The following is a 21,629-nucleotide window of genomic DNA, read 5'->3' on the forward strand; positions in this document are numbered from 1 at the left end:
CACACATCAATTCCATCATCACAGACACCCCAGACCCACTCCAATTTGCATATGTAAAGGTGTGATTATCTCAGTACATGAATTCAAGGGAACCAGGATTTCGGGGTTCTCACAGTATCTTGGTTTGTTGACTTCTGTTTTTAATGATCTTCTTTTGTTTTTGGAATGAATAAAAAGTTTAGAGTTGGTAAGAACAATGTAATCACAATACTGTGGGTCACTTTTACACAAAATAAACCCCATTTCAAAGTTCAAAATGACAACCAAATGCATACAATAAATAGCTCACATCCAAATATGAATGAATCCTTGACTCTGTTGCTTACTTTAAGAAACACAGAAATTAGACAACAAGACTTAATATTTAAGCAAAATCCTGTATGACTTAACTCATGAAACCGGTTCCGTAAACCTTGAAAAAACACCAAAATAATAATAAAATAAAAAACCAGGCTTCACTGTCTGTATTTCCTTCACAGACTAAATGCATAAAATACAACTTTGTATGAAATTAAAAATCCCCTCTTAAAGACCTTAATCCACATAAAAACATGAATAATTAATCACAAAAACAACCCGGCTGTTGTTAGACAGTACAGACTTATCACAGCAAAAAGCTTGTGAACACCAAAACATAAACTGTCACCTCAAGCCCACTTCAATGTTGAATGGCATTTAATAAAGCCTGTCTTTTAATCAGAATGTAATTCCATTTGTAGTGAATACTATCCCTTAGAGTTTTTAACTAGTAGTGTCCCTTGGATGTGTTGCTAGCATTTAGCTACTGTCTTATCTTTCATTAGAACTTTCATTGTTACTAGTATTTTCTTCTTAGATGACAACATATACAATTGAGGACTACAGGAAAAGGCGGGCCGAACAGGCCCCCATTAACATCAACGGGGCTGTAGTGGAGCAGATCGAGAGTTTCAAGTTCCTCGGTGTCCACATCACCAATGATTTATCATGGTCCAAACACACCAACACAGTCGTGAAGAGGGCACGACAAACCCCTCAGGAAACTGAAAAGATTTCGCATGGGTCCCCCAGATCCTCAAAAGTTCTACAGCTGCACCATCAAAAGCATCCTGACCAGTTGCATCACCGCCTGGTATGGCAACTGCTCGGCATCTGACCGTAAGGCGCTACAGAGGGTAGTGCGTACGGCCCAGCACATCACTGGAGACAAGCTTCCTGCAATCCAGGACCTATTTAATAGGCGGTATCAGATGAAAGCCCATAAAATTGTCAGAGACTCCAGTCACACAAGTCATAGACTGTTTTCTCTGCTACTGCACGGCAAGCAGTACCAGAGCGCCAAGTCTAGGACCAAAAGTCTCCATAACAGCTTCTACCCCCAAGTCAAAGGACTGCTGAACAGTTAATCAAATGGCCACCTGACTATTACATTGACCCATACCCCCCACCCCATTTGTTTTGTACACTGCTGCTACTCTCTGTTTATTATCTATGCATTGTCACTTCACCACTACCTACTATCTACAAATTACCTCTAACCTGTACCTCCGCACACTGACTCGGTACCGGTACCCCTGTAAATAGCCTCGTTATTGTGTTACTTTTTATAATTTTTTACTTTAGTTTATTTGGTAAATATTTTCTTAACCAACACTGCAATTCAAGAAGAGTTAAGGGCTTGTAAGTAAGCATTTCACGGTAAGGTCTACAGTTGTTGTATTCGCCGCATGTGTAACGATCGTCGTATAGAGGAGAAGGAGAAGACCAAGGTGCAGCGTGGTAAGTATTCATAATTCCTTTTAATGAATACGAAGACTAGAACAAAACAACAAAAGCGATAAACGAACAGTTCTGCAAGGTGACATACACTAAACAGAAAACAACCACCCACCAACACAGGTGGGAACAGGCTATCTAAGTATGATTCTCAATCAGAGACAACGATAGACAGCTGCCTCTGATTGAGAACCATAACAGGCCAAACACACAGAAATACAAAACAAGGACAACATAGAACACCAGACATAGAATGCCCACCCAAACTCACGCCCTGACCAACCAAAATAGAGACATAAAAAGGATCTCTACGGTCAGGGCGTGACAGTACTCCCCCCCCCCCCCCAAAGGTGTGGTCTCCGGCCGCAAAACCTGAACCTATAGGGAGGGTCTGGGTGGGCATTTCACCGCGGTGGCGGCTCTGGTGCGGGACATTTCCCCGCGGTGGCGGCTCTTACCGCCGACCCCGGACCGGGGACCCTCGCAGCGGGCCCCGGACAGGAGGGAGACCATGGCTGCCAAGGACAGGAGGGAGACCATGGCTGCTCCGGACAGGAGGGAGATCCTGGCTGCTCCGGACAGGATTGAGACCCTGGCTGCTCCGGACAGGAGGGAGACCCTGGCTGCTCCGGACAGGAGGGAGACCCTGGCTGCTCCGGACAGGAGGGAGACCCTGGCTGCTCCGGACAGGAGGGAGACTCTGGCTGCTCCGGACAGGAGGGAGACTCTGGCTGCTCCGGACAGGAGGGAGACTCTGGCTGCTCCTGACTGCCCGTTGCTGGAGGCTCCGGACTAGAGGGCGACGCTGGAGGCTCCGGACTAGAGGGCGACGCTGGAGGCTCCGGACTAGTGTCCTTCGTTGGAGGCCTCGTGCCATAACTCCTCACAGGAGGCTTCGTGCCATGGATCATCACTGGAGGCTTCTTGCCATGGATCATCACTGGAGGCTTCTTGCCATGGATCATCACTGGAGGCTTGGCTCTGGGAGAAGGCACAGGCACCGGATGCACTGGACCGTGGAGGCGTACTGGCGGTCACGAGCGCAGAGCTAGCACAACTCCTCCTGGCTGGATCCCCCCTGTAGCCCGGCAAGTGCGGGGAGTTGGAACAGGCCGCACTGGGCTGTGCTGGCGAACCGAGAACACCGTGCATAGGGCTGGTGCAGTATACCCCGGGCCGAGGAGACGCACTGGAGACCAGATGCACTGAGCCGGCATCATTCCTCCTGGCTTGATGCCCACTCTAGCCCGGCAGATGCGAGGAGCTGCGATGTAGCGCACCGGGCTATGAACATGTACTGGAGACACCGTGCGCTCCACCGCATAGCACGGTGCCTGACCAGTACGACGCTCGCCACGGTAAGGACAGGGAGTTAGCTCAGGACTCCCACCTGACTCCGCCAATCTCCCCGTGTGTGTGCCCCCCCCCCCCAAAAAAAAATTGGGGGGGGCTTTCTCTCGTGCACTTCTCCTCGAGCCAACTTCTCATATTGTCTCTATGTCGGACACGCCTCCTCTGCTCCCCTCTGGAGTCACCATCTCCCCTGACTATTCTGACACTGTGTAGCAGAAAAAAACTCTTCCTTTCGCCCACACGTCCTTCGCCAATCATCCCTGCTTGCGGTAGACACCACCGGCAGAGGTGGTCTGCGTTATTACAACTTCGCTTCACTATATTATTGTTTAGGTTGCCTCCATCACAGCCTAATACATCACTGGGGTTGAGCTTCCTATCATCTAGGACCTCTATATCAGGCGGTGTGAAAGGAAAGCCCGGAGAAATGTTAAAGACTCCAGCCACCCAAGACATGGACTGTTTTTTCTTCTTCCGTACTGGCAACAAACGGTACCAGACTCCTGAACAGCTAGTATCCCCAAGCCTGAATTGACCCATGCATTTTTTTTAAACTGTTTTTATGCACACTTACAGGACTCTACACACTCATGGACACTGACACAGCAACACAAACACATACACACACTCACGTAATTTGCTCACACACACATAACATGCATACACATTCATATTAACTCTACAAACATGTACACACACTCACATACAATCGTCATATACACTGCTGCTATTCTGTTTGTCAAATATCCTGATGCCTAGTCACCTTACCCGTATGCATACAGTATTTACCTCTGTCATCCCTGCACATTGTAAATATTCTACTGGAACTGACCCTGAACTGACCCTCTCATTTGTATTTCTTGTGTGTTTTTGTTCTACATTGTTATTTTTAGTATTAGATTGTTATTGATTACTGCATTGTTGGGTTTAGAGCTTGTAAGGAAGGCATTTCATTGTATTTGTGCACATGACATTAACACTTTCAACTTGAACACACACACACTGATTGATTTGTGTCCACCAAACTGAGAAGAGCTGAAGGTTTGGGACCCCTGTGACAGATTTAAAACCTCCATGGGCAAAAACTGGAACGAAGATGTGGGACCCTGATTAGGTCATAAATTGAATATATATCTTATGAGCTCAAATTACGTATCATGTTCAATTGATGAGATGTTAATGTACTTTTATGGAGCCTTGGAGGACAAATCACAGTTTCATCTTTGACAAAGTTCCCGATGTGACATATTGTTTCACATTATAATGGTCACGTTGATGTCGGCCAATTCCACCGTTTTTTACATACTGTACACTGTGGAAGCTGAATCTGTACTGTGGAAGCTGAACCTGTACATGAATTCAGTGTGTGCAGCCATGCTTATTAAATAAGTGTAGAAATACTATTGTAACAAGGGTTCAGAGAAAAACAATACTACTAGAAGGAAAATGAAGACCAGATGTGGGCAGCATACAAGAGGTCATAAAAAGTTACTTTATTCTCTAGAAGCAACCATCATATCGGTCACTTCACATTACAGACAGGAAATTATAGATACACTTCAGGCATTACTAATCAATGATCATCAACTCCAATTTCCAACTCAATATTTATTGAGGAAATACCCTATTAGGGGTTAATGTAATGAACAGATTAGCTACTGGTAATTACCTGCCAGTTCTCGCAAAGGCTTTTTTCTACACAAGACTGAAAAAGTATGAAATGATTATTCTGGAATATGAGCGTACCCCGAGGAAATGTTGGTAGGGTTACCGTGGCTGTAAGCAATAGAACTATAAATTGCCCTGTAGTATCGTTTGAAGGCTACACATTAATTTACAATTGATAGAAATACAGAGTGAATACATACAGAGAAATAAGGAATGCTGAGTTGCAAAGAAAAAGCCATTTCTCAGACTGGCCAATAAAAAGAAAAGATTAAGATGGACAAAAGAACACAGACACTGCACAGAGGAACTCTGCCTAGAAGGCCTGCATCCCGGAGTTGCCTCTTCACTGTTGATGTTGAGATTGGTGTTTTGCGGGTACTATTTAATGAAGCTGCCAGTTGAGAACTTGTGAGGCGTCTGTTTCTCAAACTAGACACTCTAATGTACTTGTCCTCTTGCTCAGTTCTGCACCGGGGCCTCCCACTACTCTTTCTATTCTGGTTAGAGCCAGTTTGCGCTGTTCTGTAAAGGGAGTAGTACACAGCGTTGTACGAGATCTTCCGTTTCTTGGCAATTTCTCGCATGGAATAGCCTTCATTTCTCCGAACCAGAATAGACTGATGAGCTTCAGAAGAAATGTCTTTGTTTCAGGCCATTTTGAGCCTGTAATCAAACCCACAAATGCTGAAGCTCCAGATACTCAACTAGTCTAAATAATGCCAGTTTTATTGCTTCTTTAATAAGAACAACAGTTTTCAGCTGTGCTAACATAATTGAAAAAGGTTTTCTAATGATCAATTAGCCTTTTAAAATGATAACTTGGATTAGCTAACCCTTACGTGCCGTTGGAACATAGGAGTGATGGTTGCTGATAATGGGCCTCTGTACGCCTATGTAGATATTACATAAAAAATATGCCGTTTCCAGCTACAATAGTCATTTACAACATTAACCATGTCTACACTGTATTTCGGATCAATTTGATGTTATTTTAATGGACAAAAATGTTGCTTTTCTTTCAAAAACAAGGGCATTTCTTAAGTGACCCCAAACTTTTGAACGATAGTGTATATCCCTTGATAAGTTGGTCAAGTTTTACTCAACAGTACTCATACAGTACAAGTGTATTACTGTAAGGCTTTCAAAATCTCAGATAAAGCTTCATACCCTCATTAGAATAGACGTGGGCTTATACTAGCGTGGCTAGTATAAGTCCTTTGAATCTCTGTTAGTGACTTTCATCTTTGAAATGTTCTTTTCTCTAGTTCCACATCGGGCCTTTGAATAAACTTCTTAAATGTTGATTCTAATTGGACTGTAATTCTCAGGGATGGCTGAATCTAGCTTAATAATGATCAATTCTTAGCCAAGATTTATGAAAAGTAAATCTCACTGGTAGTATTTCAAATTAGCATACGTGAGGAGTAGGCATACGATGATATATTCTTAACTCTTTTGCATGTACAATGTGGTTGCTACTTCCTATAAATTGGGCTTCTGTGATAGCCTGTATTGTTGACTGGAAATACATTACCTTGTATTACTAGAAATGGACAATGAATGCCCCATTCTGGCCTTATTGCTGTGTGTTACATTACTTACAGAGGCTTGGCAATATCGTTACATTTTGCCCAGCTGTTCCTGGAAGCATACAGGAGTAGAAACTCCCCCACAAAAGGCCAGGCTAGGGGCAAACAGTATGCATTGTGCTTATGAGCACATAATACTCATGCCAGGTAGGATATAACAATTGACCATTTCCCCACAGACAAAGATGACCTTAGCGTTTAACATTCTGTCGCCAGGCATTATTCAGATGCGACGTGCGCTGCTCTAAAGCAATTTGTTCTCCATCTATTCTGATGTCGTAAAACACAGAGCAGTAAATATGCTCTAACCTTCCCAGGCCCGGCCCGACCGGCCCTCCCTCCCTCCCTACAGATTGAACAGCCCAGCCCAGGCAGTCAGGGCGGTAGGTATTGTAGTTCCCATAAAGACGGTGTCATGACTGAAATTAATGCAATATATCACACTTTGCAAAGACTTCCATTACACCTAGGCTGAAATAAACGACGACCACTCCCACGAACCACTAACGTGATCATAATAATTTTTGGGTGTGGTGACCCAGGATGGGTGAGGTGTGGGTGGAGTGATTAGGGGATCTTTTCAATCCATATCACAGAAATTCAGCGTTACTGTGTGATTGACATTTAAATGCAATGTTCCCGCGTTAGCGGAGACTGCATTCACGGTAAACGCGGCTAAATAGGAAATTACCTTTACATGTCTAACGCTTCAGCGATACAGATTCAATAGAGTCCTAGGTGTTTTTGTGGCCTCCCAGGCTGCTGCATTCAGGGAGAGATAGAGGCACTGCGTGCTTACTCATGCTTATCTGGATGGACACGGGCACAGTGTTAGCGAGGATTCACGTGGATGCCTATTTCCTTAGTGTGGTAGGGTTTAAAAAAACAGACAAAATAACTGTCCTATCATCTCCCTTTTTCACATTCTCAGACATGGACACAAAGAATAGAAAATAAGACTGCATAAGTGTATAATTCTGCTCTGAGGACAACAGTATTTTCTGTCTATATGGGTGTGACGATGAGCACCAACGCCTTGTGATTGCTGCCAGTATGATTCAGTGTTTGTTCTGAATGTAGCCTGAGTATTATTCCAACCTTTTTGTTACTACTCATGTTGTGAATTGTTTCCATTACGTGAATTGGAAAGCAGGATGGTATGCTTGTTTTATGACAGAAAGACACAAGACACATTTCCCCTTGGTATTCACTAAAATAAAGTGTCAACTGTCATAATGCTCACTAGCACTATGTTTTTGTCACTGTTTTCCACAGAGATTGACAAAGAGAGTTGCGGGGACCCTGGAACGCCCCTCTATGGGATAAGGGAAGGAGACAGCTTCTTGAATGGGGGCATCCTGCGCTTTGAGTGCCAGTTTGGGTTCGAGCTCATCGGGGAAAGGACCATATCTTGTCAGAACAACAACCAATGGTCAGCCAACATCCCCATGTGCATCTGTGAGTATGAACATCTAAAACGCATCTAATTACCGGGATCTAAATCACATCTAATTTCTGGGGTCTAAATCACATCGAATTTCTGGGGTCTAAAACGCATCTAATTGGGGCCTCCTGAGTGGCGCAGCGGTCTAAGGCGGTCTAAGGTGTCACTACAGACAAGGGTTCGATCCAAGGCTGTGTCATAGCTGGTCGTGACCGGGAGACCCATGAGGCGGTGCACAATTGGACCAGCATCGTCCGGGTTAGGGGAGAGTTTGGCCAGCCGGCAATTTTCTTGTCCCATCATGTTCTAGAAACTCCTTGTGGCGGGCCGGGCGGGTTAAGTGAGCAGTGTGTCAAAAAGTAGTGTGGCTGGGCAGGGTCATGTTTCGGAGGACGCATGGCTCTCGAACTTTGCCTCTCCCGAGTCCGTAGGGGAGTTCCAGTGATGTAACTACTTTTTGGATATCATGAAAAAGGGGTAAAAAAAACTGTCATGATTTTGTTATGTTTCTAAAACTAACTCAGTTTCTTGTAATTGTGTTTAAAAACATCAATATTAACTTTTCATGTTGTTGCGAAGAAGAAAATACCTATGAACCAGTAAAGGGACAGTAAAGGGCTGCATCCTAAATGCCACCTTGTTCCTTACATAGTGGACTAATTTTGACCAGAACCCTATGGGCTCTATACCATACACGGAATAGGGTGCAATTTGGGATACGATCATGCTCATCTGTTAGTAAGAACCATTCTGCCTTTCACATGTGTGATAGGGGGAACTCAAACATGGAGACATATCTACTTCTTACTTACAAAAAGTGTGTTGATTGAGTTGTAGCTTTGAGAGGCAGACATTCTGCTATGATATATTATTTACATTTGATTTTGTTTCACCTTTATTTATTAATTTATTAAGTCAATTAAGAACAAATTCTTATTTACAATGACAACCTGAACATGATCCTCTGAAGTAAGAACCATATTTCAGTTCCATATAGTGACTGATACATTTTCAGGGTTAACACTCTGTTTGTATTGATATAAATTCAGTTGTATGCAGATGATATGGAAGTCTAATAAGTGGACACGCTTCATCGTGCTTCATCATCGCGCCTCATCAGTTCATCAGCCTTTGAAAAATACACACTTAACTTAGTTAATCAGTCTTCCGTCGCTGCTTTAGGCTCTCACTAATGCGTCAAATCATTAATTCACTGCTCTGTTCTCCAAAATCAGTCATACTAATAGTTATCTGATGAACTGTCTTATATAGAATGCTTATGGGACTAGAGAGAGGTGTGTCACACCCCCGACCATAGGAGTTTGTGTCATTTGCATTTGAATGCATTCATATTTCATTGAGAGTGGGAGATCAAATTGCCAAAGCGTGAAATAATCTCTTAGAAATATCATCCTGCATGGCACATTCATATTGCATAGAAGATAACTTGGAACATACTGCACTGTACAGTTCTCCCATACCCATCTACAGTAAATAATTATAAATAAATAAATGTCCAAAAATATATTTCAACAATTTCTGCCACATACAGTACAGTTCCTTTTTGTACCCAAATCAACCCCCAATCATATAATCCAAGTCTCCTCTCTTTGTCCCCTCCCTCTCCTCTACAGTCCCATGCCTGTCCAATTTCACGGCGCCAATGGGCACGGTTCTATCACCGGACTACCCAGAAGGCTACAGCAACAACATGAACTGCGTGTGGCTGATCATATCAGAGCCCGGCAGTCGCATCCACCTGGCCTTCAATGACTTTGACCTGGAGGCACCTTACGACTTCCTCACCGTGAAAGACGGCGAGCTGCTGGACGCCACTGTCCTGGGACGCTTCTCGGGGGCAGAGTCACCCTCCCACCTTGACAGTAATACTAACATACTGAGGCTGGAGTTCCAGGCAGACCACTCCATGGCCGGACGAGGGTTCAACATCACATACAGCAGTAGGTTTAACCCTGACATTGAATTCTATGCTGTTCTTTGTTTGTCTTTGTCAGTTGATTAGGGCTCAGTTCAGTTGAACCCATGTAGCAGGTATTGATTGCATGGCTGCTCTGCCACAATCCAGGTGAAAAAGAGTTGGGCCCTTGGTTCTTACCAGGTATAGCTTATCATTTTGTGGCACCTTGTGGTGACTTTACTGTAATGACCACAGTCCTGTATTTCTTGTCCTGATTGGATTCTTGTGATGTTTGTCCAACCCTGGCCTATCGCTCATGTCATTGTCAGTTCTTTTTAGTCATCACATAAGGTCTTAATCAATTTCCACCAAACCGGCTTTGCCCCTCACACCCATCATAGTTATCCTTTTCAAATGGCCGCCTGGTAACGGCTTCTTTCTGAAGGAGAAGTGAAATGTCACGCCAATTCATCACTTCTGTCAAAAAAAGACAGGAAAAAAGAGGCCATGAATCCTTAGCAACAACTGAGGTGGCTTTTCTAACAGCCTGACACCTGATTCCATGTTATTCTGGTAGGACACTATCAGTAACATGATTGAGCACTGTTAAATGTGGATTCGTTGTGACAAACGTTATGTTCAACTGGCGTTCTGTCACAAGGCATCCATCAGTCAGTCAGTCTGACTTGGGCTGTGAGGCTGTGATAAGAAGAGTTTAAGGGCCGTTTTAGTTGGGAGTCAGCTTGTGCCAGGGTTTAAGTCCACTCTACACTTCATAAAGGTCTGACAAAATAGCTGGGAGGTCACTAGCACTATAACGAAAAGAATAAACACCCTTTAGAAAAAAGGGGGTGTTTTCATGTAGTGAGGTGCTTCGAATATTGCCATGAAGTGAGGTTCCAGAGCTTTTGGATAATTTCAGCCAGTAGTTTTGAAAGTAGTGCTCACGAGCCCAACGGGTTCCACGAAAATTGTGCACAGTTGTGTACTGCGTCATCCATTTTTTATGATAGGTTAGGTCCCCCCCAAAAAAACAACTTTGTAGTAGCTTTTTTTTTGCCTTTATGTTTTATCATCCTCTTTCTCTATAATCAATGTTTAAGACAATTTGAGACTAGGTCTACTCTGTTCTATTGTCACTATTGAAGTATACCTCACATTAGACCTTCATGCAAAGGAAGGCATACCAGTTGAGGTATATCATTTTTTGGGATCTAGTCAGAGGACCGTTACTAGCATGTTTGAGCCACTTGAGCTGCAATCTGAGGTGCAGTTAACTCTAATGAACTTATCCTCTGCAGCAGAGGTAACTCTGGGTTTTCTTTTCTTGTGACGGTCCTCATGAGAGACAGTTTCATAAAAGCGCTTGATGGTTTTTGCGACTGCACTTAAATAAACTTTCAAAGTTCTTGACTTTTTCCTGATTGACTGACCTTCATGTCTTAAAGTAATGATGGACTGTCGTTTCTCTTTGCTTATTTGAGCTGTTCTTGCTATAATATGGATTTGGTATTTTACCAAATAGGGCTATCTTCTGTGTACCTTGTCACAACACAACTGATTGGCGCAAACATATTAAGAAGGAAAGCAATTCCGCAAATGATCTTTTAACTACTTCTCAGATAGTTCAGTGTGTCAAATCCCGGACCTCTAGCAGTCTCTATGGGGGTGCCACAGGGTTCAATTCTCGGGCCGACTCTTTTCTCTGTATACATCAATGATTTTGCTCTTGCTGCTGGTGATTCTCTGATCCACCTCTATGCAGACGACACCATTTTGTATACTTCTGGCCCTTCTTTGGACACTGTGTTAACTAACCTCCAGACGAGCTTCAATGCCATACAACTCACCTGCCGTGGCCTCCAACTGCTCTTAAATGCATGTAAAACGAAATGTATGCTCTTCAATCGATCGCTGCCCGCACCCGCACGCCCGACTAGCATCACTACTCTGGACGGTTCTGACTTAGAATATGTGGACAACTATAAATACCTAGGTGTCTGACTAGACTGTAAACTCTCCTTCCAGACTCACATGAAGCATCTCCAATCCAAAGTTAAATCTAGAATCGGCTTCCTATTTCGCAAAACAAAGCCTCCTTCACTCATGCTGCCAAACATACCCTCGTAAAACTGACTATCCTACTGATCCTTGACTTTGGAGATGGAGATTTACAAAATAGCCCCCAACACTCTACTCAGCAAATGTTATGCAGTCTATCACAGTGCCATCTGTTTTGTCACCAAAGCCCCATATACTACCCACCACTGCGACCTCTCGTTGGCTGGTCCTCGCTACATATTCGTCGCCAAACCCACTGGCTCCAGGTCATCTATAAGTCTTTGCTAGGTAAAGCTCCGCCTTATCTCAGCTAACTGGTCACCATAGCAACACCCACCCATAGCACGCGCTCCAGCAGGTACATTTCACTGGTCACCCCCAAAGCCAACACCTCCTTTGGCCGCCTTTCCTTCCAGATCTCTGCTGCCAATGACTGGAACAAATTGCAAAAATCCCTGAAGCTGGAGACTTATATCTCCCTCACTAACTTTAAGCGTCAGCTGTCAGAGCAGCTTACCGATTGCTGCAGCTCTACACAGCCCATCTGTAAATAGCCGAATCCAACCAACTACCTACCTCATCCCATATTTGTTTTTGTTTTTCTGCTTTTTTGCACACCAGTATTTCTACTTGCACATCCTCATATGCACATATTTCACTCCAGTGTAAATTGATAAATTGTAATTACTTCGCCACTATTGGCCTATTTATTGCCTTTCCTCCTTACTTCAATTTCACACACTGTATACAGCTTATTCTATTGTGTTATTGACTGTACGTTTGTTTATCCCATGTGTAACTCTGTGTTGTTGTTTTGTCGCACTGCTTTGCTTTATCTTGGCCAGGTCGCAGTTGTAAATGAGAACTTATTCTCAGCTGGCCTACCTGGTTAAATAAAATTTAAAAAACACCTGTTAATTGAAATGCATTCCAGGTGACTACCTCTTGAAGCTGGTTGAGAGAATGCCAAGAGTGTGCAAATCTGTCATCAAGGCAAAGGATGGCTACTTTGAAGAATCTCAATATACAATATATTTTGATTTGTTTAACACTTTTTTGGTCACTACATTATTCCTTATCTGTTATTTCATAGTTTTGATGTTTTCACTGTTATTCTATAATGTAGAAAATAGTAAACTGTCTAAAAAACTGTCTGAAAACCACACATTTACAGAGTTGTGCAATGCAATATATTAGACATGCACATGAAAATACAATAGATGCACACAACTATAGATGGTTGGCTGACAACACCACGAAAAGGATGCGTGCACATTGATGGGGCCAGAATGCTGTGCGTTGTTGTGATTCTGGATAGCCAGACAGCTACCAACAATGACATGAGGCTGCCATGTAGGGAATCGTAGGTGCTCGTTTCAGCTAGTTTTATCTTGTTCTTGACATCATGTCTTGTTTTGTCGTAGGTGCTTGTTTCAGCTAGTTTTATCTTGTTCTTGATACCATGTCTTGTTTTGTCGAAGATACTTGTTTCAGCTAGTTTTATCTTGTTCTTGATACCATGTCTTGTTTTGTTGAGGGGTTTTGACTGATGTCATATCTATGCTAATATGACCAAATTTAATAGCTAGTGAGCCAACACCTGTAACTATGTATTTAAGAGACAACAAATGCTCATTGTGGAACTGGATTTATGTAGTTATTTCAATAAACATTTGGAGACTAAATATAGTTTACATGTTGTCAACAATCTAAGCCAACCCTGTCTGTTTTGCCCCATAGTTGCGCATGTCTCGGCGCCATTGAATTTGATATTTTTCTATGGAGCAACTGGTTTGTACATTTTCAAGCAATCTGCCACGTGTTTGTGATCAGAGGACCAATGCTTCAAGCCCAGTAAGGGGACAGTGGAGGAAGCGAATCCGTCGTGACGTCGGTTACATCTGCAAATAGCCAACATTTGTCCATCTGTTTTCAGCGTTCGGCCACAACGAGTGTCCCGACCCGGGCATCCCAATAAATGCGAGGCGCTTCGGGGACAACTTCCAACTGGGTAGCTCCATCTCAGTGATCTGTGAGGACGGCTTCATCAAGACCCAGGGGGCCAAGACCATCACCTGCGAGCTAGACAACGGCAAGGTGATGTGGAGTGGCCCCATCCCCAAATGTGAAGGTAAATATTGTGTGTGTGTGTGTGTGTGCACACGTCTGTACATGAGCACGTCCGTACATGCACCATTTTTGGGGGTCAATTACCCTGTTCCTAACACAGACAATAGCCTAAGTGAGTGTAAGCGGAGTGGACCTGTGTGTTGAAGGATGCTAGGGAGGCTCAGGGATGGACAGGGAACAAGTGTGCTGTAGGGCAGTCAGTCTCCTTCTATCTGACTTCCTGTCAGTCATTCACCCTGCTCCCCATGGCTCCTAATGCTGTGGTGACATCACTCATATGGGCAGGGTAATAAAGAGCCTCATGTCTGCTTAGCTGCCCTTGTAACATGTACAGTATGCTATAGGCCACTGTTTTTTAGATGAGCAAATAAGGCATTTTTAAGTATTTTTGTTAAACAGGAAGAGGTGCCAGGTCAATATAAAAAGGCAACAACACCAATAAACTTAAGAAAATGTTTTTCTCTCTCTCTTTCTCGCTCGCTCTCCCCCCTGTATTCTTCTCTATAGCCCCCTGCGGAGGCCACTTCTCCTCTCCCAGTGGGGTGATCCTGTCCCCAGGGTGGCCTGGATACTATAAGGACTCCCTCAGCTGTGAGTGGGTCATCGAGACCGAGCCCGGACGCTCCATCAAGATCACCTTTGACAAGTGCGTGTCCATTATATCAATAAAGTTACTCTATTTTATGAACACTTTCTAACTGTTCAATACGCAGAATGGATTTCTACATCAATGAAGGCACTTATAATGGAATGGTGTTGCTTATTTATTGCGTATTTTTAAAGAGTCTCCTTTCAAAGTTATTTTTAGTGCAGTAGTAGGCTTAATCAATGTTTATGCAACTGCACTACTGAATATGTTTTATCACAAGCAAATCAAATTTGTGCATTTCATAATTCATAATTCCCCCTCTCTCAATGGTCCAGGTTTCAGACAGAGCTGGGCTATGATTTCCTGGAGATCCACGATGGGCCCAACCTGCTCTCTCCTCTGGTTGGCTCGTTCAACGGTACCCAGGTGCCCCAGTTCCTGTTCAGTAGTACTAACCACCTGTATATGCTATTCACCACCGACAACAGCCGCTCCAACAGTGGATTTAAGATCATCTACGAAAGTAAGTCTAGTAGCCGAGTTGTTCCTGGTTAGGTCATGTGGTCAGGAAAAACTCCTACAGATGTAAGATCTTAATATGAGCCAGTTTTCTGCAGCAGGAAAATAATCCTGCAGCAACAAGAAACTTGAATTATTATGTGGATTATAATTAATGGACACTTTTGTAGTGGTTGATACATATTCTGTAAGGGAAAATCAAGTCTGAAATTTCAAAGTAGAAATGAAACATTTCAGAAGCCTTTTTAAACCTCAAATACAATACAGGTTTAAAATGTCCTGTATTGAAGGGAAGTTCTCCTGCAACAGGGTGATCAAATTAAGACTCTACACCTGTAGCCCTACCCATAGTTTTAACTTATAACACTCCTGAACTGTTACAGCTCTGTTTGTGTTCTCTGTATGAGATATTTGATGAAAGTCAATTGCTTTGTTATTACCTCATAATATATCTAACATTTTGTCCTTAGGCGTGACGGTGGACACCTACTCCTGCCAGGACCCGGGATTCCCGGTCAACGGATTGCGTTACGGTCAAGACTTCACCATTGGTTCAACCGTGTCATTCGGCTGTGACCCTGGATACAGACTTAGCCACGAAGAACCGCTCGTCTGTGAGAAGAACCACTGGTGGAGCCATCCACTGCCCACCTGTGATGGTATGGACCAGTTAAAACTAGTTTAAACAAATTAAAATCAGTTCAAACCAGTTTAAACCATTTCAAATTGGTTCAAAATGAATGTGTCCACATCCAGTGATTTTCAGGTGCAGGGTACTGTACAAAAGCCAAAGTCACGAACTGCGGAAGCATTCTACAGTTTGCATGTATCTTTGTTTTTCATGGTATGGATTGTGGCCATGGTGACCAAGACTGTGGCAGATTTGCACTTGCCTGGTTACCAGGTGTGTTTGTGTGTGAGTTATTATTGATATAAATGGTTTTACCTTTATTTAATCAGGGGAGCCCATTGAGACCAGGGTTTCATTTTCAACAAATTCAACACAAACAAAAACACAAACTACATGTTACAATTTAAAAAAAACTACAATTTCAACACCACAATAAATGTTTACATTTATTTAAGAAAAAATGTAATTCTCATTTAACAAATTCATTAAACTGCCCTAGCGGCACCAGGGAATCAAGACACAGGGAGTTCTGCAGGTTATTACAAAAATGGTGGGCAATAAAACTGAAGGCGGATTTACCTAATGAGTTATACTCATCTGTCATGATTATTGTCATGCTGAACACATAAGAAGTGGGCTAAAACAGGCGTTTGCATAGTACATACAGTATCTGATCATTAGGCTACTGCTCTAGAGTCTAGACCAGGACTCTCCAACCCTGTTCCTGGGTTGGAGTTAAAACCTACAGGAGGGCATCTCCAGGAGCAGGGTTGGAGTTAAAACCTACAGAATGGTAGCTATCCAGGAACAGGGTTGGAGTTAAAACCTACAGGAGGGCATCTCCAGGAGCAGGGTTGGAGTTAAAACCTACAGAATGGTAGCTATCCAGGAACAGGGTTGGAGTTAAAACCTACAGGAGGGCATCTCCAGGAACAGGGTTGGAGTTAAAACCTACAGAATGGTAGCTCTCCAGGAACAGGGTTGGAGTTAAAACCTACAGAATGGTAACTCTCCAGGAACAGGGTTGGAGTTAAAACTTACAGAATGGTAGCTCTCCAGGAACAGGGTTGGAGTTAAAACCTACAGAATGGTAGCTCTCCAGGAACAGGGTCAAAGTTAAAACCTACAGAATGGTAGCTCTCCAGGAACATGGTTGGCGAGCCCTGGTTTAGATCGACAGTATGTGCAATATCTTGATCTATCACTTTCAACAGGCATCAATTAGTTTAAATATTCTCTCATATGATATGGTACCAAACTGCCTATTGACAAAACCGCCGTAAGATTGAATTGTGTTATGCATGAGTGACGAGATATTTACAAGAGTGGTCCTTAAATAACTTGTTAAATAACTGTAACTTGTTGTACAGGGTCCACCGTTAAAACCTCTACAGAGTACCTAACCCGGATCCGGGAGCACCCCCCACACCCCCCACACTGATTAGCATCGCTAGCATAGCGTCACAATTAAATAGTAGCATCTAAATATCATTAAATCACAAGTCCAAGACACCCAATGAAAGACACAGATCTTGTGAATAAAACCACCATTTCAGATTTTTTAAATGTTTTACAGGGAAGACACAATATGTAAATCTATTAGCTAAACACGTTAGCAAAATGACACCATTTTCTTACTCCAACAGTTTCTTACTCCATCAGGTGCTATCACCAATTCGGCTAAACTAAGATATTGATAGCCACTAACTAACAAACAAATTCATAAGATGACAGTCTGATAACATATTTATGGTATAGCATAGTTTTTTTTTTTTAAATGTGCATTTTTCAGGTATAAATCACAGTTCTACATTGCAGCTGCAATCTGATATAGTGCTGATGCAGCTAGAACAATTACAGAGACCAACGTTATATAACTAATTACTTGTCTTAAAACATTTCAGAAAAAATACACAGCGTACAGACATTGAAAGCCCAACATCTGGTGAATCCAAACAATATTTCAGATTTTTTAAATGTTTTATAGCGAAAACAAAATGTATCGCTAAATTAGCATAACCAGGCCAGCCAGAACCGGCTGGACGCGCCCAACCAGTTCACATGCACGACAGATATATGAAATAACATCGTAAATTGGGTCTTACTATTGCTGGTCTTTCATCAGAATGTTGATCAAGGTGTCCTTAGTCCTGATGAGTCGTTCAATCCATTCACAATGGCAACTTCCCCTCTTCATTTAGCCTGGGTACTGGTCGACTGGCACGGTCCATGTCCAAAGTTAAAAAACTCAAAGAACGGAACACGGCAAAACTCCCGAAAAAATTCTAATAATCTGATTAAACTATATTGAAAAAACATACATTACGGTGATATGGTCACATGTATCAAACAAACTTCGACACGGAGATAGTTTTCATCCGTAACGTCAGCATAACAAAAGACAATGCCACCTCTGAAAACGCGCATTTCAGAAACCGGAAGTTGTCGGTCACGCTAAAGAAATAGGTCTTATTTCACGTCAGTACAAGATAAACAAAAAATTTCTCCTCTGACGTCTTCCAGACACCCAGAGGAAGAAGAAGGAAGTGTGATTCGGGTCATAGGTGGCGTGACCATATATAGGCAGAGCGTTGAAGCGAGCATACACATCTTGCAATCTTCTTCTGGCTCAGGGAAAGTGCTGTGAAATGACCTGTGTTTGACTCAGAGACTCAATTGGAACGGTTTTAGAAACCATAGCTTGTTTTCTATCCAATGGTATATGGTTATATGCATATAGTAACAGCAATAATTGAATAAGAGGCAGTTTAATCTGTAGAGGCAATTATGCTAATGCGAAACAGCACCCCCTGTATTCTCAAGAAGTTTTTAAAGCATATGACAGTTCGTGTAAATTGGCTACTTGGTTAAAGAGGAACCACCCCAGCAGCTCTGGGGCTAACAAAGTCTTGTTGTTTGTTCGTCTCTCCGTGTTTTGACTTCAGAGATCTATTTCATTTTCCAGGGAGTAAACAAATCTAAGACAATGCAATTCAATGCCAGGCCATTAGGCTATCAATTTGCTGTGATGGCTCCTCTGCCTGAGAGGAACTGATATTCTCACCAGATTAGGGATCTGCGAGCATCCTTTCCCTGCCCTCTAGCTTGTCATTTTACCTCCCCTGCCTCCTAGTCATCACTAGTTACCCCAGCCCCAAAGTCATAAACCCAGCCTATTTCAACAATTTATCTTCTTAAAATGTAATTTTTAACCTAAACCTAACCTTAACCCTAACCTTAACCCCACTGCTAATTTTATGCCTTAAATGAATAACAAAAAGCACATTTTTGTTTTCATTAATTTATACGATATAGACAATTTTGACTTTGTGGCTGTCCTATCTAGTGGACCTAAGTGGAATGAGGATGGAGGGAGGATGTAGTCCCTGTTGCAGAGCATTCAAATGAAGGTCCTGATATTACTGTTACCAGCCTCCCCGGGAAAAGGTCTATGCTGAGGGCCTCCCGGGTAGCGCAGTGGTCTAGGGCACTGCATCGCAACACTAGCTGTGCCACCAGAGTCTCCGGGTTCGCGCCCAGGCTCTGTCGCAGCCGACCGCGACCGGGAGGTCCGTGGGTTAACGCACAATTGGCCTAGCGTCGTCCGGGGTTAGGGAGGGTTTGGCCGGTAGGGATATCCTTATCTCATCGCGCTCCAGCGACTCCTGTGGCGGGCCGGGCGCAGTGCGCGCTAACCAAGGGGACCAGGTACACGGTGTTTCCTCCGACACATTGGTGCGGCTGGCTTCCGGGTTGGAGGCGCGCTGTGTTAAGAAGTAGTGCGGCTTGGTTGGGTTGTGCTTCGGAGGACGCATGGCTTTCGACCTTCGTCTCTCCCGAGCCCGTACGGGAGTTGTAGCGATGAGACAAGATAGTAATTACTAGCGATTGGATACCACGAAAATTGGGGAGAAAAGGGGGTAAAAAAAAAATATAATAATAAAATTTAAAAAAGGTCTATGCTGAAATGTTGATATACAAGGTTCTATGATATTGAAATTGAAGGTCATGTCAAAATGAAACATCTTTTTCAGTTCCTATCCTGTTCAGAAGGAGAGAGTGGGAGTGAAATAATGTATAGAGAGAGATGTAAAGAAAGAGAGCAAAGTGAGGAACACAATGAGATGTATGTAGTTGTCCAGATTTCCCTGTTTGAATGAAGTGCTTACTAGTAAAGAAGTTGCTCCATTAATTATTGATACAGCGCTACATCTGTCTAGGACAGATACATGAAAGCACCAGCTACTCTTCCTGGGGTCCACACAAAACATGAACATGACATAATACAGAACAATAATAGACAAGAACAGCTCAAGGACAGAACTACATCCATTTAAAAATGGCATACATAGCCTACATATCAATACATGCACATAACATATCTAGGTCAAATAGGGAGAGGCGTTGTGCTGTGAGGTGTTGTTTTATCTGTTTTTTTAAACCAGGTTTGGGGTTAACTTGAGCAATTGGAGATGGAAGGAAGTTCCATGCAATCATGGCTCTATATAATACTGAATTTTCTTGAAATTGTTCTGGATTTGGGTACTGTGAAAATACCCCTGGTGGCATGTCTGGTAGGGTAAGTGTGTGTGTCAGAACTGTGTATAAGTTGACTATGCAAACAACTTGGAATGTTAAACACATTAACGTTTCTTATAAAAAAGAAGAATTGATCAGTCTCTCCTCTACTTTTAGCCAAGAAAGACTGGCATGCATAGTATTGATATTACTGATTACAGTGAAGAGCACTGTTTCTGTTCTCTGCAAAAACATGGACAATAAAGTAAAGTGTTTCCCCCTCTTTGTCCCCCAGCGTTGTGTGGAGGAGACGTGCGAGGGCCCGGCGGCACCATCCTGTCCCCTGGATATCCTGAGATGTATCCCAACTCACTAAACTGTACTTGGACGGTGGAAGTCAGCCACGGCAAAGGTAAGCCTGGGTTATTAACGACTACAATCATATGTATAATGGAATGTGACACTTCATAACTGATATAGCTATTCTGCCTGAAGATATATAACATATAAATAATTAAATTAAGCGAAAACAGGCAAACAATCCGTAAAAATTTTGATATTGTTTAATTATATGTGAATTAATAAACAGCTGAAGAATGGACTCCTATTCCTTTTATCAGCAAGCTGGTAAAAGGCAGTGTGGGAATGGACATGAATGCAGATTCACTGTATGTCCTCTTCCCAGCCCAGCCCATCTTGCTGAAATATTATTATAATACAGGACTCTAGGTTGAGAGTAATGAAAGTTATTTGGAATTTTAATTTCCCATGGCTGCTAAGATATTCAATATGGACTATCATTATGTTTCTCTGAATAATCACTCCGTATTGAAATGCAATCCTGCCCCCCCTCCCCAAAAAAAGAAAAAGAAAACCCACAGCCTTCTTTTTTATATTAACTGACCTCACCTTTGAATGTAATGAGAGGAAATTCTCTCTCCCTCCACTTGGCTGTTCTCCTCTCAGATTAAACCGTCGTTTCAATTGAACTTGATAATTTCATCAGGGGAGGTTGACAGGTAGCTTGAACCATATTATTGGCTGTTCTCCTCTTGACTTGGTTTGTCCCAATAGGAGTCCAATTTACCTTCAACAACTTCCACCTGGAGGATCACCATGACTACCTGCTCATCACAGAGAATGGCAGCTTTGTCCAGCCCCTGGCACGGCTAACGGGTAACGAGCTGCCCTCGCCCACCAACGCAGGGCTCTACGGGAACTTCAAGGCCCAACTGCGCTTCATATCAGACTTTTCTATATCCTACGAGGGATTCAATATTACCTTCTCTGGTGAGTAGGAGTGTGTGGGTGGGTTGCTATTGGTGTGTATGTTTTTGTGTGTCCATTCAAGAGCAGCCTCCTCAACGCTTGCTTGTACGTGTACGTTTGCGTGTTGTTACCATCTACCAGTGGACTGGACTGAGAGCTCCTTTCCCTCTAGCTTCACATGCCTC

At 43.0% G+C, this 21,629-nt stretch overlaps 1 protein-coding gene across 5 annotated transcripts in view; it reads left to right on the forward strand.

The window, feature by feature from the left end:
- Positions 1-21,629, forward strand: part of LOC129830971 (CUB and sushi domain-containing protein 3-like) — a 759,188-nt gene that overhangs the window by 406,138 nt on the left and 331,421 nt on the right. For all 5 annotated transcript variants that reach the window (XM_055893871.1, XM_055893869.1, XM_055893870.1 and 2 more), the window contains exons 13-20: positions 7,641-7,823; positions 9,444-9,770; positions 13,725-13,919; positions 14,426-14,564; positions 14,843-15,030; positions 15,497-15,685; positions 20,471-20,587; positions 21,250-21,465. In XM_055893871.1, coding sequence (XP_055749846.1) covers positions 7,641-7,823; positions 9,444-9,770; positions 13,725-13,919; positions 14,426-14,564; positions 14,843-15,030; positions 15,497-15,685; positions 20,471-20,587; positions 21,250-21,465 — 1,554 coding nt within the window. The remainder of the gene's footprint in view (positions 1-7,640; positions 7,824-9,443; positions 9,771-13,724; positions 13,920-14,425; positions 14,565-14,842; positions 15,031-15,496; positions 15,686-20,470; positions 20,588-21,249; positions 21,466-21,629) is intronic.

The sequence above is a fragment of the Salvelinus fontinalis genome, chromosome 32 (assembly GCF_029448725.1).
Source record: "Salvelinus fontinalis isolate EN_2023a chromosome 32, ASM2944872v1, whole genome shotgun sequence".
Lineage (NCBI taxonomy): Eukaryota > Metazoa > Chordata > Actinopteri > Salmoniformes > Salmonidae > Salvelinus > Salvelinus fontinalis.